Source organism: Apteryx rowi, unplaced genomic scaffold (assembly GCF_003343035.1).
Source record: "Apteryx rowi isolate R43461 unplaced genomic scaffold, aptRow1 scaffold_183, whole genome shotgun sequence".
Classification (NCBI taxonomy): Eukaryota; Metazoa; Chordata; class Aves; order Apterygiformes; family Apterygidae; genus Apteryx; species Apteryx rowi.
The window spans coordinates 1,143,437-1,169,653 of NW_020448119.1; the positions used below are offsets into that span (position 1 = coordinate 1,143,437).

Here is a 26,217-nt window from a genome sequence, read left to right on the forward strand (position 1 = left end):
ACACGAAAGACGACTCTTTACCTCGAGAAGAAGAGTTGAGAAAACTGTTTTCCATATGAAAGTTAAAGATGTTATTAAGAAAAAAACTGATCATGACTAAAATGCTTCCCCTTTATCTACAGAGTAACCCTAGAGCTAGAATCCCTACCTCTGTGCATGTGCCACGCGCATCACTGCCAGTGCAAACAGGGCAGGAGACTCCTTGGAGCAGGGATGGCTAATGATGTTTAACAAGATCAGTAGCCACCAAGCAAGTGATCCTCGCAATGCCTGTGCACTAATGATAGTTATATTTTTTACATTACAGAAACTGCCACAGCTAAAAATTCCTCTCTTGCAGCTCAGCTGCCTTATATAAAGCTGCAGGTAGCCCTCATTCATCACATCAAGCTTAAATACCTCTTATTTCCTAACCTCCTGAATATGTAAAGTTAGTTCCTCAGTAAAGGACTGCAGATTGAAGCTGAACCCAGCCAAAAAAGTGTTGCTGTTGGGAAGATGGAAGTGCTTTGAAAAGCTTGCGTCCTTGAGAAATGCGCTGCTTATGGAGGAACCTTACCTGTGATTTTTACATTGCTGTCAGCTATAGATTCTTTTTGGATTCCTCTGTACAACTGATTATGTATCTATTTATAGCAGCATAAAAATGAACAAACTCTGCTTCTTCAGGAGATTGTGTCCAAGCTATTGGCTATAATCTGCTAGTGGTGATCTACTTGATAATCCTTATTTTTGATTGTTGCAGTTCATCACATCTGAGATTGAAACCAGGGCACTCTAAAAAACCTCTAAGCACATCCCATGCATGGAATAAAGTGGTCTTGTCTGAGGATTTAAAGACAAATCAACTTGGTCTTCTGCACTTCTTACCACTTCCCCATTGACTGCAAATATCAGGTTCTTTGAATATTCAGAGAAGTCAAAGTATGCAAGCAGATGTAACATTTTATTATCAAAACTGAAATAGTTGTTACCAAATGGACAAACCGTGAAGCATATGGGCCCTTCTGCTAAGGAAGAAGTAGCAAACTTCAAGCTAATTAGAAGTGAGGAACAGTCACCTTGAGATTAACTTAATGAGGTTAATCAATTGGTTTGTGAGAAGACCGTATTTATTTAGCATTTATGAAATAATAGGGCACATGCGTGAAAGGGGAGATGCTAATTCTTTATGGAGTGGAGTGGTGATTTTATGAAAAATATGCACCAGCTGGTGATATGAGCTTGTCTGGATATGTTCACCCTGGCAGGTAAAGGTGTTGGTTTCACCTGCTTAGTTACCATGAGAGCACTTGATTCATTTCCAGGACATGACACACTAAGGTGCTCATGTACAGGATATGTGGGTTTTGATCAGTCTGTTTTGGCAAGTGCTTGTTGGAGCAGATGTAGTTACAATAGATAGCAAATTCTGTGATTGTTGCTCTACCTCAGCCAGATACCACTCGGTGTTTGTTGATGCATGGGAGGTTTCCATCTGATGGGTTTAGAGGGGTCGGCAGAACTGGCTGGCAAGTAGCTACTGAGAGGCTCCCTTACAGCATCATCTCCAACCCACTCCTACAGCTGCATGCCCATCTGCAGGCCCAACTGTACCAGGCAGCTGTCCCTGGGAATGATGCACATCCTGACCTGAGCGAGGAGAGGTCGAGTCTTCAGGTTTGGAACTGCTTTGCTGAACTTGCCACTGATAAGAGCAAGCACAGAACTTGCTGTTTTTCTGGGCTGAACACAAATTCCCTTAGCCTGACTTAAGAAAATAGTTTGAAAGGTTTCTTTGTTTTGTTGTTGCTTCAGTCAAATTATATCTTCTAAAGAGGAAAGCACAGGACCAAAGAGGCACAGAGAGAAATGTTTGTTTTAAAACAGTTGTAAAACTCTCAAACACTATGATGAGAGGTCAATAGCATTTTAAGATTGCTGAAATGCATATATTTTACTCAAAATGTAGGAATTTACCAGTTGAATGCTTGTTAGCATGTTTATGAAATTCGGCTCCCTGTCTTAACATAGAGAGGCTCTATTCACCTCTATATGACATTCTCTTCTTGTTCCCTTGAAAACTGTTCTCAATACACATACCTTAATTTCCTAAGTAACACATGCAAACCTTAAAATGTGACTGTAGAATAGTTAAGGTAGAAGTAGTAACATATTTCAGAATAAAAAGCTACTGAAGTCATAGTTCCTTAGTGTGAATATATASCATGTGCCTGAAAGTGCACAGAATTGAACTTAGGCCCTTTAAATATTTCCATTTTAAGAACAAAACTGAGATGATGTTTGAGTATAATCTGTGAGAAATTGTGTCACTGTATCTAATTGGAATGTGTTTCACTTTTCTCTTTCAAACAAGGTCTTGTCCACCAGTTTCCCTTAGCCTTAGCAGCCAACCCCGCACTCATCCTGCCTTCTTGCAGTTGGCTGAGTCCTTATCCCAATGGAAAGGCTTTCAGTACTGTGCAGTAATGATACATTTTTCTCTCAAAGTCTTGTCAAGACTTTGCTCTACTGCATAGCTATTTTCTCAAATGGGCTCTCAAAGCTGATTAAATTAAGAAACAAAATAGTAATAATTTTTTCCCTATTATTTTTACTTTCTTTCAATCATTTTGTTTACAGACCAGCAGTGGCTTATAGATGAGAATAACCAACTGGCTGCCCTGCAACAGCAACAGAGGGAGTTTGCTGTGCAAACAGAATCTACACTGTACGCAGAGGCTGAGGTACAGAGTACTGGGGGGCAGGAAATCTGCCCTTCCCTGCTAGAGCAGAACCAGAAGAGACTGGTGCAGCTGGAGCTCTTGCGAAGATACTCCCTAAAAAAGGCAGAAAGAAGCATACGACGGAAAAAGGTCAAATTCCAGCTGGAAAGGATAGTCAAGAAGCAGAAGTTACTGGAAGCTAAGCAAAACCTACAGCAGCTGGAGGCTAGCTGCTGGCTAAACGAAGACAGCGTGAAACAATCCCCAGTCCTGAACCAAAATATTGCAGTAGCCTCTTGGGATCATCAACTGGAAAAGCAAAGGAAGTCACTGGGTTCAAGTTCCTTGCAGCACAGGCGGCATTCACTCTGTAACCTCCATCTGCCCCATGTACCCAGGTAAGTTAACATCAACAGATTCCTCTGGCACTTAAAAAAAGTAATTTAAATTCAGGATATTTTCACTGGTCACCTATAAGCCAGAATGCCTTTCAACTTATTGAAACAATCCTAAAACTTGTGATATCAACAAACTTACTATATTGTATGTCACACTGGAGCTCTTTGTCACTTTTGCTAGGATTTGTACTGTGCATTCCCTACTTAGCCCTATGACATTGTCTTTCTCACTGTGTTTTTTTCTTTCCTCTCTCAAGCATTTCTGCACGTTTTACCCCAGTGTGAATGTTTTCTAGAACTGGTTTAACTCTCTGTTCTTACCTTGTTCAGACTGTTGGTAAATACTAATTTCTGCACCATTTTATCTTGATTATGGTCAAACTCTTCCCTTAGAGTATTTATATCTTTAGGGTGATTCTGGCTTGGACTTTGAGGCTGACCAGCCTTTTTCAAGCTAAATATACCTCTCTTCACAGTGCTAGAAAATTGGGGTGCTAAAGTGCCTACCACAGCATGTTCCAGTAGACCTGGATGAAAGGAATAGCTAAACCCTGCTAAGTGAATTTCTATGACTTAGAACTATCCTCTGTTTTTAACTAACTTTTGCAGCTACTTAAGCCTACATAGAATAAATACGATATCTCTATTTTAGCATTAAGCCATTCATTTGTGTCACATAAAATATTTTAGGACAGGTAGGGGACTATATGGTTAATGACAGAATACATTTTTTTTTTTATTCTCTGCTAGAATTTGCTTTTGAAAGGCATTAAGATTGTTGCTTCATGTGTCGTTACTCTTAACTGCAATACGTGACTGGTGTGGTAGCATTGTAAAGTACATTATTCAAGTGAGGATTAGGCTTTTTCTTCTTTTTTTTCCCAGCTGTTTGTTGAAGAGGGAGACTGTCTCAGAGTTATCTACCTCACCAAATACTCATCAATGCTGTGAAGGCAGTCCATCAGGGAAGCTGTCATCTGTAGAATATCTTTACAGAAAAGCTAAAGACATTTCCAGGAGAGATGACCTTAATGATGAAAAAGGTATCTCCTTTCCAGTCCAGAGGCAGCTAAGTGAAAAACAAAAACCATCCTTGTTTGGAAATAAAAAAGGAGCAGAAAAGGTCTCTAATGACTCAACTATCATGGCTCATATTAACAAAATTGATCAAAAAATGGAAAAGTTGGATGACAGCCCAGGGGAAACTGGATCTCAAAACCAGCCCTCTAAAAGTTGCTCTCCTGATCATTTTATAGAGAAAGATGAACCTGAGACCTTTATTACAGGAACAAGAATGACAAAAGCAAAGGTGTTAGGAGATTTAAGTCAGCCTGTAAGCAGATATCTAGAACAAAATAGAGCTCAGGTATCCAATAAAAAGACTACAATGGATATCAATGCAAAAGGCCGCGGTTCTCCTTCAGAAAACTTTCCTAAAGAAATGAAGAAAACAGAGGTGTATGGAAAGCCACCATCAGCACATCTAAACCAAACAGCAAAGAATTTGAAGAGAGCACCAAGCTCAGTCTTGCCAAGTTGTGAGAAACGGCAAGAATTTCTGATGGCAGCAACATCAGTTGGAAATCTCACCAAGATAAACACACAGGCACCACTCTGTTACATTGAAAAAAGATGGCACAGTGCTGAGATGTTGAGTGCTGGAGTGTCCAAAACAGTGGCAGATGTGTTAGGGAACTGGCAAGAGGATGATGAAAATGAGATTTCTGATACTGACAGTTCCTACTCTGTAGATTCTCTCTCCTGTGCTTATGCAAAAGCCTTCACAGAGAAACTGAAACAAGAAGATTTTGACAGGAATAAATGTCTCACCAATCCAGAAGATTCTGAGAGTGATGACAGTCAAATGTCACAAGACTCTCTGGTGGAAAAGGAAAATAAAGCCAAAAAGCAAAATAAAAACCGATTTCACAAGTTAAAAGCCCACAACGAGCCAGCTAAGTTTTACCAAAGCAGACCTGATCATCATGTTTCATCTTTGGTGACATCATATGCATTACGCAGGAGACTGGGAAAAGCTGAAAGAAGTTTTTCTCTGGACAGCTTGGCTGATGGAGAAGAGATTCCAGCAGAAGAGCTGATAGAAGAATCCAAATCTGATTCATCTGATGAAGTGCCAGCAGAGATTTTTTGGAAGTTAGAGTCTCCTAGATCACCAACTATACAAACTGAGGAAGACCATGAACTCAAGACCTGTGACACAGAGAGAGAAGGGACAAGTTATGATCTGAAGCTGAGCAGTTCCTTTTATTTGGATACTGAGGCACAGCCTGCTTCCAGTAATGCTTGCAAGCAGTTGCTGAAGGAGACAAAGGTCTCTTTTGTAGAACAAGAAAGGTCTCTTGATAAAAGATTGTATTGCACAAGTGGAAAACCATTGCTTACTACTGATGCTTGGCCTTCATGTGACTTAAAGGGTGAAATCAGCAACCCCCGAATAACAGCACCTTCTTCCCATGAAAATTTGGAATTTCAAGATGCTCGTCTGTGCCCTTTAAGCAAACCAGAGGGTTGGTTGAAGAAAGATGATCTGAAGCAGTCAGCTGCTGAAGTGTCTTTTGTTTCTGGCTCAAAGCAGATGAACAGAATTACTCATTTATCACACAGTATAAATGAAATAAACACAGTGTTCCCCTCTGTCACATCAGAAGTACCTTTACCTGAAACTGAAACAACAGCAGATGCGAACAGAGTTTCTGAGAATGGATCATTAAATAGGACTCTTAAAGGATGGGCAAACTCTGATGAAAATACTTTCTTGGAATCTCAAGATGTAATGTCCTCATTTGTTAGTTCAGTAGGACCAAGCTCTTCTTTTCTTCCTATTTCAGCAAAACATGATTATTGTGAACATTCAAGGTCAACTCATCCTGAACGTGAAAAACTGAATGAATTGCCTACTTATAGGTCTATCACTGAATGCATGCAAATATTCAGCTGTTTGGAAAGCACCTCCACTGCAGACTGCTTGTCACCTGTATCTGGAAAAGAGGAGGATTCTCTCCCTGCAACTCATCCAGTGCTGCCAAAAGATCATGATCTGAAAAAACCATCTTTTATTTCCGTGTTGCCTGTGCACATTTTGGAGCAGAGAAATGTCTGTGTAGATGCAGATTTAGAGGATGATTTCTTCAGAACTATTGAAAAAGATTACCTAGATGATGACTGTGATAACTTGATGGTAGAATCAAAGATAACAGACACCGGAAGTGCACCTGTCTCTGCCCCTGCCACTGGATGTTCTACAGAACTTGCTCTTAATATGGCCTCAACACAGGTATCTATAGTAAAACAAGTAAAATTTGGAAACTATGAGCAGCTCTTTCCAAGAAGGGAAATACCAACATGTTGTGATGAGGGTTTCTTTCTCAATGACACAAGAAACAAGACCTGCTATCCAGTAAGCAGTTGCGTGCTTCCAGCGTTCTTTGGACAAGGAGCAGAATCAGCTGTTATGGTAGGTCTCCTCAGGTCTGGAGAAAGTAATCTGGAAACAGTGCAAGATATGGATTATGAACAAATGTCTGCAGAAGAAATAACAACAGACACAGATTTTTCTTCAGAGAAAATAACATACCAATGCAACCCTTCAGTTTTTGCTCACAGTGCAAGTTATGACCAATCTGCAACACCAATAGCAATATCTCAAAAAGAGATAATCTGTATGAAAACAAGCACAGACAGCTTGGCAGAGATTGTCTCAGAGATGCCTTCATTCAGAGACAATGAAGAATACAAAGCAAAGGATGAAGACTTGTCTTCATTAAATCATCATGAATTTAAAAGCAAAATTGCTTTAAAAAATTATTCCCATGAATGTTCACTAGCAGACAGTCCTGCAAGTTGCTTATCCCAACATATTTCAGAAAACTCTACATTGTGTGCCGATATCATACGAGAAGAAAGCAGTGAAAGTAAAGAACACAGTATCTTGAGTTCTCAGTCTGTAGTTCAGGAAGAACTTTCATCCAAATATAAAAACCTAGTGGAAAATGAAGTAAGTTACCTCACAGTGAACACAAATGGGAAAGGCACTGAGGCCTTCCATACTGCTCTTTGTGAAAGTACAAATAATTCACTCCCAGAACCCAATTCAGGCATATTTTACCAAGCTGCAAAGAAAGCTAATCTTCTTCAAAGTGCTTCTGAGACTGAAAAATATGATAAACTATTGGAGCATGTCACAATAGTGAAAGGAAATTGTGATGATAGATCTAATCTTACTATGGAAGTTAGTGCCCCAGAAAGTTGTTCTGGGATACGTTCTAACTGCCTTTGCACAATATGCTGTTCAAAATCAACAGGGCAGAAAAACAATATGCATAAGACTGATATTTCTGTGGAATTTGATGCAACCGGTCTGTTGGAAACAGAAACTTGGAACAAATCTTCACTTGAATCAGGAGAAGAGAAAGAAGTCCTTTTTGAAAGCGACTGTTCAGAGAATATTTTGCTTGTTGGAGAGTATGTAAACTCAGAGTTGGGAAGAGTATTTGAATACAACACAAATTCATTAGCTACTGTTTTCCAAGAGGAGAGTCCTTATATGAACAAAATATCCAAGTTTTTTAAAAATGCAGAAACTGATTCAGAAGAAACTATGGTTCCTTATCAGAGTACAAAAGAAGAAATGACCAAATTGATCAATGCTGTAATCAAACTAGAAGAAAATACATTAGAAAGTAAATCCAGACAGATTGAAAGTTTACATGACTACCCGGTAGTCGAAGTCCAAAGTGAAACTGAGGATAGGAGTAGAGAGAATTTTAAAGGCAGCCTATCTCAGAATCCAAAGAAACCTATTGATATTGTAGCTTGTGAAGTTCAGTGTGAGTTTTATACAAACTTGTGCCTGACAGCAGCACGTGAAGAGGCAGAAAAAGAGGGATCAAAGGTAGTAAGCACTGGTGTAGAACACACTCAGGAATCAAAAGGAGTTGTGTGTTCTGATAGCTGTCTTCAGACAAGTAACTTTTGCCAAAATAAAATGAGTGACAAAAGAGAAATAGATATTTATTCACCAGAGCTTTCTGTTGCTGCCCAAAATGCTCCTTCAGCCAGATGTTCCAGCACCACAGATTTTACTCAGAATACTTCAGACTTCCTTGATGCTTGTGAAGGGCTTTTACAGAGAGACACAACAACAGAGAATGTGTTTAATACAGAGGACATAGCTGCAACAGTAATAATGACAGGTAGGCAAGAAAATATTTTAGAAAAACCTGAAAATGAAAAACAAGTAGGTTCTAGCAATTTAACTGAACATTGTATACCAAACTGCTTGGCCCATGAAAACTTTTACCAGGAAAACAAGGTTAATGGATGTGAAGTGACTGGAAGTAAAGAACAAACTATCATGATGAACACTGAGGGGCTGCTTGTTACAAGGCAAGAAGACATATGCACAGATGAAAATGTTGTTTTATTTACTGAAGAGACTCCAGCTGTACATCAGATGTATTGTGACAGAGATGATAAGGAAATCTTAAATCAATCTGAGATCCCTGAAAGATACCTTACAGCTTCAGGACTAGAACAGAATACTCTGTCAGTAGATGATTCAAGGTTAACACAGGATTACTATGATCGTGTTGAAATGAGTGAAGACAGTGGCTCAGTGGACTCTGTTATGGATATAAAAAACACAGTGATGAAAGACATCAATGTACATGACTGTTCAGTTGATGATAGTACTGGAATAGACCAATGCAGAATTGAAGGAGAATCTGAAAGTCTCCATGTTAAAGAGGACAACCATACGTATATGAGTTGCTCTATGGAATATGCTGAGGATGGCACTTCAGAAAACTTGAATGTAAATATTGTTAGAAATAGACCTGATATTTGTGAATCGGATCCAGTAGCCTCCAGAGTTGAGGAGAAGGAGAAAGTGCATTTGATAAATGTAGAGCAAGTAGCCAAAGCAGACAGAGAAAAGCAGATGTTTGTAGAAGAGACAGAGGAGGTAGAACTGATAGTTCTACAAAACCTGAACAAACTGTTCCCAGAAAACAAAGACAGCTGCCAGCTGACACAAGATGACAGCAGATTAAATGAAATCTTAAAAGAAAGCCAGTGGGTGTCTACAAGCTTTTCTAGAAATGATGAAAACACCAACAAGCCACAAAATCCACCAGCAACTCTAAAGTCTACTGAAAAAATTCAAGAAGGTTCACTTAAAGACTCCCTGTGTCAGTCTGTAAATCATCTTTTATACCTTGGAGTAAGTGACAATTCCTATCTTGTTCAAGATGTTCCCACTGCATTGAAAGGACATACAAAACCATCTAATAGCAGTGTTGGAACTGGAGCTGTTCTTCCTTATTATGAAACATTACTGGAGAATGAGGTCTGTGTTGGTGCACCTGTTACAGTTGACAAAAAGGGAGTAGATAAATCACTTTCTGATAAAATACAAAGTAAAAGTGCTGCTTTCCTGCAAACCAGGATCATGCTGGACAGACAGGAGAAAAGATCCTTTAACAGTGCACCTGATTCTGCTGCATCTGGGCAACCTGTCAATGAGAAGGACATCTCTTCTACTCCCTATAGTATGGGATGTTATGAATCTGTAACTGTTGCACTTAAGCAAGGGTCAGAAGGAAATTCATTTTCCTTGGAAAAAACAGATTCTTCTGAAGGTATAATTCGGGATGTTAACAGCTCTCATGAAGAACATAGCATGGATTTAATGGTTAACAAACTATCAAAAGACTGTTTTAATTCTGTAGAAGATACAGCTCAAGAGAAAAAGGGTGCCATTGTGTCTCATTCACTGCTCTTGGATAATTCAAACTTGCTTTCTTCTTCAGAGAAAGAAATGATGGAAGATATGAGAAAAGAAATAAAGCATTCTTTACTAGACATCTCTTCTCAAAGAACGTTTCACAATATTAATACAACTCAGAAAGAACTTCACTCGTGGAGTTTATCGCAACGTGATGAGAAGGAGAAATGTCTAAACACGAACTATGCTATAACAATCAGTAAAAAAGATAATGCAAGGTTTCCTGATGTATTTGGATATCGGAGTGAGCCTAGAGAGATTCAGGAACGTGGGACTTCTGAAGAGTGCTGTGTAGACTGTCCAGAGAGCACTGTTTCTGAGAATGCTTCAACCCTTTCAGAAAGCCTGAACAAGTCCCCAGGGGAAAATGCACAATATAGTGAAGAGTTTCTAAATTATAATAGGAATTCTTATACTTCTGAATATTCTGCTAGTCACCTGAATAGCCCAGTCTCATTTGATGATTTTTTAATCAGCAGCAATGGAGACAAATGTAAAAATGATGCTGTTCTCTTTGAAAAAGCAAAATACTTTGAAAGTGAATCAACCAATTTAAGTGTATCTGTACCTCTTCTTGATGTTTGCTCTCTAAATCAAAAAGGAGATGAAAGGAAAAATAATTCAGCAGTTACAGAGGCCACAGATGCTCAGAATAATAAACTCTCTGAAGAAGTTGTGAGAACAGATCAAAAGGGGGAAGCAATTCAAGATTCCTTCCAGAATTGTGATGATGAAAGAGAAAATAAAATGCGTGAGTACCTAGAGGACTACACTTGTGCTTCTAATGTGACTGTACCAGAATCAGCCTTGCTTGCTTTTCAAAGCCTGGGACAGATTTGCAGTAAAGAATCAAAGTCACTTCCATCCTACTCTGCAGAAGATATTCCAACTGATACACAGTTTCAAAGCTCCAACAACTTTAATGCTTTTGACACTGCTTGTTTACTGGGTGACTCAAAATCTCCAGTATTTAGTCACCTTGAGGACTCACTTCAAGGCACTTGTTTGACTGAGCAAATATCCTCTAGTTCTGCAGACCTGCACTCTGTAAAAGAAAGAGATTTCCCCCAGGCATTTCCAAAAGTTAATTACCCATCCTTAACAGCATTTTCAGAATCTTCTTTAACTGCAGATTCAGACCACAGTAAAACAGGCACATACGATGTTTTGCATACAAGTACTTTGAAGCATTCTCCATTTGCTGTTTTACAAATGCAAGACACTCAGTCTGATAAGGCTGTGGTATTTGATCAGCTGACACCTGCTTCGGGAAGTATTTTACTTTCTCTTGCAAAAGAAAACAGGCATTATCCAGTATCCGACACAGAAACATGTGAAGATTCTGCATCTGCAGATGGGGAACCTGTACATAGAAGTAACTGTGAACAATTTGACAATGAAACAGCAGTTGATCAGCACCTCTGGGGTAAAGTTCCACTACAGAAAGTTTGCACAGAAAACCCCAAAAAAGTACTTGATGATGATGATGATGATGATTCTCTTTTAATACCATCATTACCTTTTTGGGATACTGGAAGGGCAATTCTTATTAAAGAAGGACAAATGAGAGAAGTACTTACCAGAAATGAGGAAGAACTGCATTCAAATACTGAGGTTGAACCTTCTGCAGTAAAGAGAAAGCAGAGAAAAACATTAAGTAGAGAACCTGTTGAACTGCAAATGATGGTATCTTCAAATTCTCTGAATGAATTAATAGGCCCACAAATTGCAATGCTGCAAAATCTGTATCCAGGAAATGTTAATGTGGATCCTGAACGCATGAGCAATTCATCTGGTCCAACATGTCCCACATACAGCAGTAGTATTGATCCTAGAGGACTGTATCACACTGTCTCAGGTTTTGAAAAAAAGCCTGTAGATCTGCAAGGCAATTGTCAGTTTGTGCCTACAGGTGATAATCCAAGTAGAACAAGTACAAATGGCAGAAAAGCGATTTTACTTTGCCAAAATAATACAGGTTCAAGTGTTGATAGCCTTGCTGATGATGCAGACAATTGTCCAAGAACGGGAGATGCTATAATGAAGAATAACACTCTGAAGTCAGAAAGACTGAAGTTTTCTGTAATGAATAATCAAAGTACCTCCTTAAAGTTTTTACCAGAAAACCATGATTTGCCTCCACAAGAATCCCAGCTGGTGCAATTCAGGAGCAAAAGATCTTATTTTACTACACAGAATACAAAGAGCTCTAAACAAAGTGAACAGCGACCTTATTTACAAAGTCATAGACTATCAGCCCCAGCTATTGCTGTGATTTCTGATCTGGAATGCACTTTGGAAGCTTCATCTAAGGCAGATCTTTTGTCATATCCTGCGTCTAAATCACTACAAGATTTAAATATGAGTGTAGAGCCTCCATCACCAACTGAAGATGATCTTCGTGGAATTGAAAAATTTTCAAAGCAAGAAACAAAGAATTTTCTACAGGTTAAATCTAAATCCAGATTTCAGCAGAGAATGAAACAAAATAAGAAATCTGCAAACTATAATCCAAAAAGTTTACAAAATTATGTGGAGAGAACTCAAAGCAGCCAGTCTTTAAAAGACTGCACTGTTCATTCTCCGTCATCTTTACTGCCCATAGCTCACCATTCTGTGGGTGCAGAATCAAATATCCATTCAAAGAGTAGTTCTGTAGCTCAGTGTAGTGAAGGGAGAGTTGAAGAAGCTGGATACCAGTCAGAAGAAACAGATTTGTTTTTACAAGACAATAAAGATGCAATGCATTTTAGTTCAAGTGATATCAATCCATATATTCATCCATGGCAACAAGATGGATCATGCAAGATTGGCTGGAAACAGTATGTTTTTGGAAGTGCAAGTGATGTCTCTTGCAATCAAATTCCATTAAACCTGGATAATCGTAAAGTTATGAGATGTTCCAGTGTGGACAATGGATTGAATTCTCAAAATTCTCCTTTTCATTCTCATCTCAGTTCATATGCTACAGCAAAAGTTCTATCAAGCACTTTAAGCAGCATGGAAGATCTTCAAGGATGGGACAAGATCAGACAGGGCTTTGAATCTGCATACCCAAGTGACAGTACCAAGCAGTATAGCAATGTACCCAGTGAAACACTGGAAACTAATCCAGGAAATAATGTTGCTGATTTTGATAATGCTTCTGCACAGCATGGTAACTCTTCAATGCAGGTTGATGAAATCATGCTGTTGTATCCTTCTGAGTCAGAAGGGTCTTCCAAAAAACCACCAGGAATTACGTGTGAGCAGGGAACACAAACAGCAAGTACAGGAAGGTACAGAAGACAGAGAAGGCACCAGAGAAGCTATACAGATGTTTCTGCAAGAAAGCAAGAAACAAGCAAAGATTTATTTCAGCAACCTTCTTCTTGGGCAAGCATGCAGAACCTGTCCATGCATCTTTCACAGCTTCTTCAGAACACTTCTGAGCTCTTGGGAAACCTCTCCCAACAAAATATTATAGATAACGAACAGAATGCCAAAATCAAGCAAAAGGGAATGGAAGAGGCCGTAAAGGCTACTAGATCAGATAGCTGCACTCAAACTACAGCAGATATAGGCATTCAAACTGAGATTTCAGAACCTCAAAGCAAACACAAAGTAAAACTAGTGCAAGCAAAAATGGAAAATGAATTGAGGGCAGCTCAAGCAGGAAACATTGATTTGAAAGGGATTGGTGCAGATGCAGTAGGTAAGATTCCCAAAAGGAAAGAGGAAATGCTCTCTTTCAAAGACAGAACACCAGAAAGAACTGAGATGAGAACCTTGAGTAATCCTGATTTCCATGACAGTCTCGACAGCATTTTGGAAGATTCTTTTATGCGTCTGCCTCTCTTACCCAGAACCTCCACTCCCATCTTAGGTTTTCAAAAAACATTAAATGCACAGCAGAACGTTGCTTTTGCTAGTACCAGAGTTTCATCTATTGCATCGTCTTTGCTGAGTTCAGGGCAAGATGATTCTTCATGCACTATAGTTAGCAGCCCTACTAATAGCACCTTTCAATCTCCAGCATCTTATGCTCAGGATAAAAGAACTGTCGATGAACTGGAGATTCCAGTAGAAAGAAAACTTTGTCACAAAAACACCTTGTTAGTTGATAGGGCCTCTTCCCCTATTCTTACTCTTAGTGCTAGTCCCAACAGCCAGATAGCTTTTAACAAGTCAGTCTGCTCTTCTAAGGGGCCTCTGGAATATTCCAGTGATACTTCAAGTCCCCTTCGCAGTCAGAGAAAGCAGAGGTCATTACCACGGTCTGGCATGGAACCGCACATGGACAACTTTTCACAGACGGAAACAGACAGTGAATCAAGCACTTCCAGAGACAACAAGGACACAAGAAAGACATTTGGCAGTTTCTCAGATAAGAATGCAGCCAAAGAGCTTTTAGGAAGAGGTGGTACAAAAGACTTGAAACAAAAGCATGGACTCATGGTTGACACACACACTACAATTTGTGCAAAACGACTTTATCACTCTAGTAGTACATTAGAGGTCTCTGGCCACAGGGAATTTTTAACAAATGATCGTAGAGACCACAGTCCACTGGAACATTCACTTCACTGTATGTATGTCACAAGGAGAGGAAGAGGCTCTTTAGGAGGAATCAGGCATGAAAAATATGTGGATAATTCTGATACTGCTTTGATTCATAACTACTCACCTCCAAATTCTGACTTACTTTTTAAACAAGAAATTAGTGCCACTTCTTCAAATAAGACAAATGCTGACGAATCCTCAGAACCTCAAGTAGAAGCATCTTCTCTACAATTTCATGATTTCTTTTGGAAAAATGAAAATAGCTGCCCTCTCCCTCTCTCTGATGTGAGTGATGTGCAGACTTCCTTGCAAGATGACAATACAGATTCTCTGTCTGAAAGCGAATGTGACACTGAAATCCTTCTGAACAAAAATACTACTTCTGCAAAGCCTCACAGGCCTCGGAGCTACAGTCTTCGTGACTTACCTGTACACAATAAATTTAGCAACTGGTGTGGTGTTAAGGGCAGTCCTCCTTCTTTGTTACTTAGCTTGAGTGGCAGTACAGCTGATTTACAAAGTCAGGCAGAAAAGAAACCTAGAAGCAAGCAAGCAACAGAAGTGGAAGGAAAATCTCAGCTCTGTGAAAGCAGAAATAGAGAGATTGAAAGACTTCAGAGAGAGCGTGCTCATATTATGTCTGGCATACACCTGGATCTGCACCAGCACCCCCTTACTGTGGAGCTCACCGAAGCAAAGCTGAATTACGGCCTTGGGGAGACAGATGCACTGCTGAAAATTCTTCAGAGTGGAACCACAGATGACCTGATGTTGATTCCCATAAAGCAGCAACTTTATGAACGGTAAATTACTTAAAATAGTGTTGTTTTAAGTATTTGGAATACACTTCATGTACTATTCATTCAGCTAGGTAACATTTAGTAATGAACACTTAGTCATTGAGCTCAATGAACTATATCTGAAGAGATGCAGCATTAAGCTTATTTTATACATAGTTAAGTAATGCATTTACGGCAAAATTTGGGGGTTACTTAAAGGAGACAGGGAAAAGTACAAGATTCAGTGTCATTCAGATCCAGTGTCACCCTACTCTTAAAATTTTAGCAGCTATGAGAGTGATCATATATGCCCTGTGACCATGGGACTATATTTTGTTGATTTATTGCAGTGTAAAAATAATTGATTCATCCTATTTATGGTAGTATCTCATTCTTGCTTCTGTGAATAAACACTGCTGTATGAACATGTGAAAACCAAAATTGAAAACCCACAAAAATACAAAAGGAATTATGAAAAATAAAGATGCTACATTCTTGTGACTGGATGATAAAACTGAGTTTGGGAAGTTATTGTAACTAAAAAAAAAATTGGGAGTAACTATATCAGTCTCCTTTCTCAATTTGCCTCTCAGCCATTTTAAGCCTTAAACAAGACATTTGTAGGCTTGTCCTACTGTTACAAAACCAGTGGAGTTTTAGAATTTCTGCATCATCTGTCACCATGTGACCGAAGGGATGCTTGCAGGGGGGGGTGTATGTTATTAGATTCCTATAAATTTTACATTACAAAGCTACCTAGTTTTTAAGGTATTTAAAAAACAGAAATTGTAACTTTGCAGGGTGCACTTTGTGGCTCTAATCTTGTTTCCCTGACAGACACATGAGGACTATTGAAACTCTGAGGAAGGAAAGAGAAAAAAGGCTGCAAAGGTACCGAAGAAGCCAAAGTTTGAGTCCTCAAAAGCATTTGAGTCTGTTGCAGACGCTGGATGCAAGTCAGAGGGATTTAGATCTCCCCAGCAGACGGCGAGAATATCTGCAACAACTGAGAAGAAACGTGGTGGAAAATACTAGGTAAGGCATTAGGAACATCTCTTTTGGCATGATGAACGTTAAGAGTGTTCATGATAGGTGCACATGAACAATTTCTACTGGCGTGTCTGAGACTTCTGTGGCAGGAGACAGCAGAACAGCAGAGGAACTATTCTCCTTAATGCTGAAGTCAGAAGTGGTAATCTTTGGGATAAAAAGTGTTTTCAGGATAAAACGTGCCCGATTCCAGAAAAACATTCATTACATTCTTCCTTCTATCTAGTTATTTCACAGTATAACAAGTGCCTAATTTATTTTGTGTGTGATGTAAAAGGAAAGCCAAGGATTCAATCTTGACTGATTATAGACCAATCTTGTTTCTTGTTCCTTCTCTAACTTAAAAGCTATAGGAAGTAGTTAAGTGTCATGTTAAATATCAAAAAAGTGAGTTCTGCAGAACCCATCACCATGTAGAATTTGAGTTTTTCACTCCCCATTTCCCCTAAATGACTTTTGCTTCCTCTGTGGTAGGTTAGTAGAAGGGTGTTTTCCCAGCACAGTTATTTTGCATGCGAAATCAGTGCAAGTGCTAGAGTAATCTCAGTGGTGAACTGAACTTGCAGTCTGAATCCATTTTCCAAGCTTAATGCCTCTAGTGAACAAAGAGGAACTTTTTTGGAGGCTACTGTGGCTACTTGCTGTTCTTGAAAATTTTCCTCTTTCATATTGAAAGATGATTTTCTCATGATACTTTGGCAAGTGACCTGGTTTCAAGTAACTTGTATACTGTTTTTCCCCCACTTACCATCCTCACAGAGTTCAAGAACCAAAAAGAAGCGTTCAGCACCCTTCAGAGATTGAGCTATTGCTCCGAGACTATCAGAGGGCACGAGAGGAAGCCAAGACTGAAATTGCACGAGCTAGGGACAAACTTCGTGAGAGAGCTGAACAAGAAAAAAGGCGTATACGAGAGCAAATATTTTCTCAGTTACAGAAGGTGAGTTCTGCATTATTCACATTAATGCACTTTTTAGAGAATTTTTTGATGGTCTAATATTGTTATTTTCCTGATTGACATAATGTGTAGAAATAACAAAGAATTAAATGCAAATTTTTGCTTAAAAAGAGCTCTGTAATATTGAACAGATATACTTCATGCTTCTGAACTACATCTTCCCAGAACTGTTGTTTCTTGATAACATTTTGTGTGCAAGAAACTCCACAGGTTTTCTCAGCGGATAGAGCTTACACAGCCATGCCTGCTGAGCATATCAGCCTTATGCAATAGTTCTGCTAAGGTAAAGTTAGTTTATTTCAATATGCACTTAAACACAAATGCTTTCATTCTTTTTGTCCATTTATCTTCTTAGACTGTCCTGTATTTGTCCCTTATTTTTTCTTCTGTGCTTTGTTACCCATCATGCACAGTCAGAATTTCTGTGAATTTTCTCCAATATCCAAAGACAATACCTTCCTTAGGATGAGTCTGTTCTGACCATAATTTCCTGCAGTTACCTTTGTCACTGGATGACAATGCAGCTATAATGATAGCTGCAGACGTCCTCTCTTCATATGTGCAGAAATGCAATGAACAGTCATTTCCATTGCTCCACGCCCCTTTAAGGCACCTAGAATTCAGGTACCTCCACTGGATAACTGGATCTTATCCATATCTGTAAATCATTTGTGTTGTGAAACATGGATGTACTTCACTAGGGTTGGAAAACCTAACTTAAAGCCATCGTTGCAAGTATAAATCATCTTAAAGTTCTTGGTACTTTCTTATTATGTAATTTTTCCTCATCTTTTAGGCTGGCATGGAACAGTTGTCTTGGTTAAAGTAAAATCTTCAGTCCTTAACAACCACATTTGACCAGCATGTTAAATCAGGGACTACTGGAGAAGTTGGCAAAGAGCATCAAATGGGACTGCAAAGAGTTTTTTTGCCTTCCTTTTGCCCTCCTAGAAACATGCCAGCATTGTTTTGACAGTCTGGACTCTTGTATCTGAAGAACAACAAAAACAGAAGCTAGAGTCATTCAGATCTTCCCAGATTGTCTGGTTTCATGGGGTGATTCATGGCTTATATAAGCAGGCCCGATAGAAAGACCTAAGATTATTAAGTGACACTTATGAATACTTTCTGTCTCACAACAGCTTTTGTACTGTCAGCACACCTTGAACCAGATGAGACTTTAGATGATCCCTCTTTCATCTTGCAGTGCTGTTATCTTTGTTGATTTGACTAAGTGCTGTGCAAGGTAGGTTTTGTGCATTTTGGTCTCTAATATTCTGACATCTATTACAGGAAGAAGCCAGGCTGAAGACTCTTGTAAGTACAAGCACTTTATGTACAGACTCCAGCCTCAGCCTTTCCTCTGGCCCAACATCTGGTTACAACAGTAGTAACACAGCTACATATACTGCAAGTAAACTCAGCAGCCGGGAGGGACAGGTGAGAACAAATTGTTGACAACTGGCCAGTGAGACTGATGTCTCCTGATGCTTCAACAGTAACAGGGACAATACAGATCAGAAACCTTTTTGAGATGGTTCATATTCTGTCATACCTCTCAGCCAAGACAAGTTTGTGTCACTGGTACATGGAGGGCTTACATAGGGTGGAGGGAGCATCACCATGTAATTGCAGAGGAAAATGGCACTTTCATTTCTTTACGCCTTTTAAAGCTGATTTATAAAAGCCAAACAGTGTTACTATTGTCAGCAATGCCATCAGTCAAAAGTTTTAGCAACAACAAGGTTGTTTTGTGGTAAACCAGAATTTGATACTGTCAATGTGCCTCTCAGTGATGAGGGATGCACACACTGACTTGAGAGAGTTTGTGTGTGAACATGAACAGTTCTGAAATTAATGTTTGGAACATGTACCGGCAGGTGACTCCTCATACTTATTTTGCTAAATTTCCTGAGGTAGGTTGTTATTTCGTAATCAGGTGAAAGGAAATTAGTAATGCTATATAAAGAAAAGCTTCCAGCCTTGTAAAGCAGATTTGCTGTAAGTGTTCCATTTACTGTGTTACATAACTTATTTTTCCCAGTTCACACCATAAAAAGCACTTTTTCTCTCTCTCAAATTAGGTTTCTTCTGGAAATGCAGAGCTTTCAAGAGGAGATACAAGAGGTCGTTCAGCTGTTAGAAACAGTCAGCTTCATGTGTTAGAACAACTACAGAAGGATTCAGCATTTGGTAAGTACAAAACATATATCCGCTTATGTTAGAGTCATATTTCAAAACCTTATGAGATTTATTATTTATGCAAGTCCAAATTTAATTTGATTCTAGCTGTTCTGAGGATGTCCTATGATTATGGGACTTCAGAAAAATATTGTCAGCCAGTAGCCAGTTTAGTTAACATTTGCTGAAAAATTAAATGGTGACTTCGTTCCTCTGAAGTTATTTTATTAGCTTACATTTGGTAATAACGTTAAAACTTGAGCTTAAATGTAACTGCAGGGTAATTACCAATACCAAGACGGATTGTCTAGACAAGAGCTATTATCAATCCTTCATCAGGATCAGGTTGATTTGGTGCTCCAGTGGAGGGTTTAAGTCCCTATCATTGTAGAATACTGTTTTTCTCCAGCACCATTTTTAGTGCTGTTTTTTCTTTTTGATTTCTTTTCATGCCTCTGCAGAAGCCAGCAGAATTCAGCCACCCCTCACCTCCAGTAGCATCAGCTGTAGGTTCACCCATGGATTAACTATTTCAGTCAGCTCCTCTTCAACAAAAGGATACCAGGATTTATCTAAACATATCTTGGCTAATGCTACCACTGAGGTGAGTAAATGAGCAGAGTTTTCACTTACTCCTCTACCTCTCACTGGAAGTTGTAGCAAAACAGTGCGTGGGACAAGTTTTGTTCCTCTGCACTGGCAATATTTATTTATTTGCCAGTTACAGAAGGAGACAATGAGCAATTTTAAATGGTAGGGGAAAGTGAGCCAGGCTAGAGCAGTGGAGTTCAGAAGATCCTGTTGCATGTTATCTGAAATGTTTAAAGGAAACTGGTGAAACTATGAACTGTTGCAGAAGAGGAGTGTTGGAGATTTACTGACTCACTGAACATAATAGCCAGATTTTATCATTTTAGTACTCAGTGCTCATCTGGGTCTTACATAAAAATGTAATTTTTATTCTATTCTCTGCTATTCTCATTCTTCCTACATCTGTGTATGGCAGGATGTGACAGCATAGTCGGAAGAGGAAAGCAGACAACTTCACATTTCAGATCAAACAGATTCAGTTCAACAGCATTTGGAGATGCATTTTTTCTCTGCCCTTTTTCTACAATAGACAGTTTAAGCTTATATAAATACTCCTTCAAGCAGAGAACATGTGGGAAGTCAGTCTGGCTCTTCCTACTCCCAGAGGATCACAAGCACTATAAAACGAAGTGTTTGTGGTAAAGCCGACTTACTGGTTTGGCTAACAGATGCTGTAGAAGCATGCAAAAGCTGAACACAATTTATAGTTTATGTAACTTTCTCTTACCTGTTGCTCCTTTGTAATTGTTTTCTAAGGTAATGGCAGCATGCTCTCATAACCTGAGGAATCTCTTTATGTGCCAAGCAGCAGCTGGTTGGAAGTAAGTTTATGGCAGGTACTTATAATGGGAGATCTTTTTATGTACTTGAACCTCTCTTGTGCAAATCCCTTTCATTTGTCTTTGACAGATACCAATGTACTGAAAAAGAGGTGCTGATTTACTACAAAGTCTTCCCTTCAGCAACAAAGCATGGGTTTCTGGGAGCGGGAGTGATCAAAAGATCTCTTCCAAGTGTGTGGGGACTAGTGAGAGATCCTAGCAAGAGGTATCTGTATGACAGAACTATCAACACAGCTCGAATACACAAGAAGGTAACCAGCCTTATTCAGCTGGGTGAGTATCAATACAAATCACTGGCCAACATAATGAATCTGAACTTTCTCAGCTCAGACCAAAAAGATTGAAGAAGAAAAGATCGAAGACAGAAATTTAGACTCATTTAATTTCATTTTTTCAGGCTTGAATATACAGAATTTTGTTTAATATGGGAACTTCTGTTTTGCAAAAAAAAAACCCTTTGCAGAGTAAGGATAATCTTAAACACAGCTGTCTGCTGAAGTACAGAGGGAGACACTGGTTTGAAAGTCAGAAGAATCTAGCTTAAGTGGGCTCTTGAGATGGTTGCATCTTCGTGACAAGTTATTGTTATAGCTTATTAACCATATTATACCCTTAGGCAGCTGCATCAAGAAGTTTAAAAAAAAAAATGTTTTTTTTTGTGTCAAGTCAAAGTTCTCAAAGCCTAATTCTCCTTTTTTTGTTTTTTTGGTGTTTTTTTCTCCCCAGTATACTTAGTGACTGATACATCCCTGTGTTACCTAAAGCAACCCCGGGATTTCTGCTGCATTACTGTAGAAGCCAAAGAGGTAAAATGTTTTCTCTGAGGCACAGTGAAATAATTGTTTTAAAGTCATGGTTCAGGACAAAGGAGAGAGGGAAAGGAAAGTTCATACTCATATTTCCAGAAATGGCAGTACAACAGGAAGAAAAGCCATGCTGATATGACAAATGAATTATGTATAAAAATCACTCAGAAGTTACCACCGTGAACCAAGCCAAGTCAGGTAGTAAAACAAATGTCACAGCATATTCTGTTTACAAGCAGGATTAGGACAAAAGATTTAATAAGTAATTTGAGAAACGTGCCTAGTGGCAAACAAAGAAAACACATAATATATGCCTAAAATTTTTCTTGAGTTGTCTTCTTTGCACATTCTCACATTCAGGAGAACTTGTCTGTCTTGGCAATTCAGTCTGTCTATGACGCATCAATGCCTCACCCTTGTAAAGAAGTAGTGAGAGGGGAGATTTTGCCAAGTGCCTGGATACTGGAACCTGATGTAGTGAATGGGAAAGATATTACCAGAGTCATTTACATGACACAGGTGAGATTGTGCAGTATGTCCAACCACTCTGATTGTTACAACTGTTCTGTAACAGCTTTTTGCATTCAAACTTCAGAGCTGATAAGTGGCAAAAGAATATAGTACTGTACTCATGCTATGGTCCATGAAGTTTGTGAAGTGATTGTAAGTTACCTTCATTTTATACTCTCCTTTATCTAGTATGATATATAAGGTAATGCAGAGAGAATCTTATTAGGAATAATAAGCATTAATAATAAAAGGAGTAATAAGCATTATGTGCTTAAGTATACAGTCTCAAGTTTTTACAGCACCTAAAGCTGCTGCCTTGGTCACCAAGACTCTACTGTAAAGATTTATTATCAGTTTTAATAAGCTGAATTCTCATACAGTGAGCCAGTAAATGCTATATCCAATGTTAAAGACTGGGGAGTCTTGTTTGTGTTTTCATGCTGCAGTAGATACAGGAAGACCAGCTCTGGCTCCATTCATTTTCAAAATGCATGGAAATCCTTACTGTTAGCTTTCTGTAACAAATGTATTAATTCCTCACACTTAATAGATACAAAAGAGAAGTCAAGATTAGGATCCCAGTTAAGAATGAGAAAATCTTGCATTCCACTTATTACAGACTCACTTGAAAAGCAGGTTGTCTCTAAGACAGTAGTACCAACTACCTAAAAATATCCACAAGAGAATACCATAATGTATAATATATTTGGTTCTCAGATAACCGCTCAAAATAAATTTAACTCCTTTAAACTTAGCTATATTAAGTATGTTTTTAGGATACAATTTTTTAATATTAGTTTTAAACTCTAATTAGCATACATCTTTTATACTGCATATGGAATGTGTATGCATTTTATAATGCATTATAAGGAGTGTATGCATATACATTTTCAACAGCATTATACACATCTGGCCCATAAACTTGTAATATTTAATCCAAGTCAGCTCAAACTCAAAAGGAGTGAGGATCATACTTGGGGAAAGTAACATCAAATATGCAAACCTTTGAAAGTCTAAGGAGTGTTGGGAAGAAAAAGATAAACCACCACAGCAGTGATGACTTTCAGCTATAAACCACTTTTGTGCTTACCATACACTTGCAACATCAGAGTTATTCCAGGCTGGAGAAGTGTTTTGTTCAAAAACGGGTATAAAACCCCCTAAACATGTGCCTTTCTTCTAATTTCTACAGGTGGATCTTGGTGCCCCAGCTATTCCTGCAAGGCTCCTGAGTTCCATTGCTAAGCACCAGCCTTTGGTGATTGCTCGACTAGCACACTTTCTTTCTAGTTAGTATTTGCCACAAAACTGGATACTTACAGCAGATGGAAGTTTGGAGAGAGACACAAGCATCTGTAAGGGTAATGTAAAATGCTGGCTCATAAGACAGTCACAATCGAGCCTCACTTGAGAAGTCCGATTGCTAACCTGGGAGTATACAAAACTATAGCCAGAAGAAAGGACCATGTACTTCAGCCAGTGTGGCTTAAAAGAAACCCAGCAAGTTTTATGGGGTACCTGTCCTTCCTGAGACAGCTGTGGAAAAGCTCTTAAGGAACAAAAGGAAGGTATGCTGTCTCCRGAAAGAGGAGAGAGAAACTTCACTTTACAATAGCCAGCATCTTACATGCAGAAGTGTATAACAAGCTTTCTGTTTCCAAGGGGTTTTAAAGATCAGCCTTTTCTCTCTGCGATACTTCAGGCAGTGGTGAGAAAAAGGCAACAGAAGTGATGAAATACATTAAAAATTGGAAACAGTGAGTATACATGCAGCTTGAGACCTTTTGCAAGTTCTTCATTAAAGATGCAAAGCCACTTTCTAATGTTGAAACAAATATCAAATGCAGAATTCATAACAGTGTAGATAGCTTGCCAAGTGAAATTACTTCCCCTTGAAGGGAAGTTAAACAGCATTAGATACACTAGTCATTCTACACCCTGGCTAGATTTTTCTCAGACAGTTGGCTGACTACTTGCTGGCATTATAATCAGATTATCACTACACTATGCAGCAACAGCAGGAAACGTCATACCTCAGGACACACAGTTTTACTGCACTGCAGAATTAGGTGCTTTGAAATAAAGAAACCAAACTGACAGTTGTAAACAATGTCACTTTGTCATTAATGGGGAGTAGTACTGACTAATCAGCTTGTTTCTAAACTTAAATCCTGCAAATAAAGGAGCTCAAGCACTTTTCCATAATGGCTTTTTCATCAGTCCTTTTCCACTTCTACCCCAAAGCATTCAGAGTTGAAAATCTAGCCTGGCATAGTCTTATAAATCTAGCCTGGCATAGTCTTATAAATCTAGCCTGGCATAGTCTTATCACACTTTGTTCATAACACGAACAGCTGTCTCACTGCAGTGAATGCAGAGTCTTCTCATGGTGTTCCTGGTGAACTTTGTTCAGTGATCCTGCTGTCAGGCTTTAAATGTTTGTTCAATAAATTCCCTGGCTTGGTCACACATCCCTAAAATTAAAAGCATAACCAACCCAAATACCTTAAGTAATTTAATTTAGTTCTTTGCACAACAGTAAAGAATCATTTCAGTTATGTTATCTAAGCAATAAAAGCTGCCACAATATTCTTTCTTCAGCTCAGAAAAGCCCACACTGTTCAAGAAGCTGTTGCACTTTAAACTTGTCAAGTGCAAAATATGTATTCAAGCATCCACCTCAAAGTCAACCTCTGCTGCTTTAACACAGTTGCTTTCTGTAAGAGATAGATACCTTTTCCCAGCATACCAGCATTCCAGTGAAGTTAATTGCACTCCCACCTTTGAGTCAAGGGGCAAGTTCCACCTTTAGTGCATCTTTGCACATGTATAACTTTGGCTTTCAACTTCTATGTTACTTTCTGTCATTAATGTATCAAGTTTTATAAGAAAAGGTAATAGCTATTTTAATTTGATATTTCAGAAAATAGCAGTTTTGAGGCATACCAGCCCAAAGGTTCCCCTCCCCACCAACTGCACCAGATCGGATAATAAAACCTTTTACTTACAAGTGTTCTTCATTTTATGCTCAGACGGTCATGGTTATGGATGTTACCACCAATATATTACTGGTATCTTTTGGTAGGGACAAGCCTTTTCTTAAAAGCCTGCAAACAGTATGGTTCACTTCATCAAGTGTCAGTATCTCCCCCAGCCCCTCAAGGAGAGAGGCAACATGTTACATAAAGTTTCCAACGATTGAGCAAAAAGACAATACTGCCTTTTCTCAGATTCACAACCCATCACAGAGTCCCTTTTGGTGGGAAGGGAAAAAGGAAAAGTGAACAAGGCAGGACTTACTTAAAAGCCCTAGAAAAAAAATGAGCAGAAATTGCAGCACAGTGTATTGGCACTGTCCCTAATGCTCCTTCCCTGCAGCTGGACACAGATTTCAGGAGGAGATAAGGGATGTCTTCGTACAATCCACAAAAGATTTGTTCAGTGCTTTATTTTTTCCTTTTATTTTGGACACGGCACTAGTGATAAAGCAGTTCATGTAGGAACAACATCTAGGGGTATTCCTGTTGGTCAACAATGCCAGTGCCTATGAAGGATAATGTCTTATTGTACAGTGCATCAGATGTTTATTTTTATATATACATAAAATAATTGTTTTTTCTATGTTTACAAATTAAGTTATTTATATATGCTTGTTTTGAAGTGTTTTTATATGCTATCAAAGCTAATTTTTATTTTTATCGGTATTGAATTAATGTAAACTTTTTTTTTTAAATACAATCTTCAATTGATACTAAAAAAACTATTTAAATAAATGTTTTCTTTTGCAAATATAACATTTTATGGTACCTGTTAATGTATGGCATTAATTTGTGTGGAAGGGAGGAAAAAAAGCTAGCAGATACCTAATTTGTTAATCTAGAATGGGCAAAACAACTTCCTGTAAATTACTGCTGAGCAGTAGGTGATCAACTGTACTGTACCACCTATTGTTGCATCTCTGCTCTTAATTAAGATTGCTATTTTCATATCCACAATAAATGATATTTTCTACACAAGAAAAAAATGCCCCAGGGTATTGTGCTCCAGCTA

General features: G+C 38.7%; 1 protein-coding gene across 1 annotated transcript in view; it reads left to right on the forward strand.

Annotated features, from left to right (window-relative positions):
- Nucleotides 1-23,475, forward strand: part of STARD9 (StAR related lipid transfer domain containing 9) — a 123,297-nt gene extending 99,822 nt beyond the window's left edge. The window contains exons 26-37 of the mRNA XM_026061612.1: nt 2,623-3,103; nt 3,989-15,253; nt 16,067-16,264; nt 17,039-17,219; nt 18,531-18,677; nt 19,322-19,430; nt 19,880-20,022; nt 20,766-20,830; nt 20,919-21,124; nt 21,578-21,657; nt 22,018-22,176; nt 23,360-23,475. Coding sequence (XP_025917397.1) covers nt 2,623-3,103; nt 3,989-15,253; nt 16,067-16,264; nt 17,039-17,219; nt 18,531-18,677; nt 19,322-19,430; nt 19,880-20,022; nt 20,766-20,830; nt 20,919-21,124; nt 21,578-21,657; nt 22,018-22,176; nt 23,360-23,461 — 13,136 coding nt within the window. The 3' untranslated portion in view covers nt 23,462-23,475. The remainder of the gene's footprint in view (nt 1-2,622; nt 3,104-3,988; nt 15,254-16,066; nt 16,265-17,038; nt 17,220-18,530; nt 18,678-19,321; nt 19,431-19,879; nt 20,023-20,765; nt 20,831-20,918; nt 21,125-21,577; nt 21,658-22,017; nt 22,177-23,359) is intronic.
- Nucleotides 23,476-26,217: the final 2,742 nt, after the last annotated feature.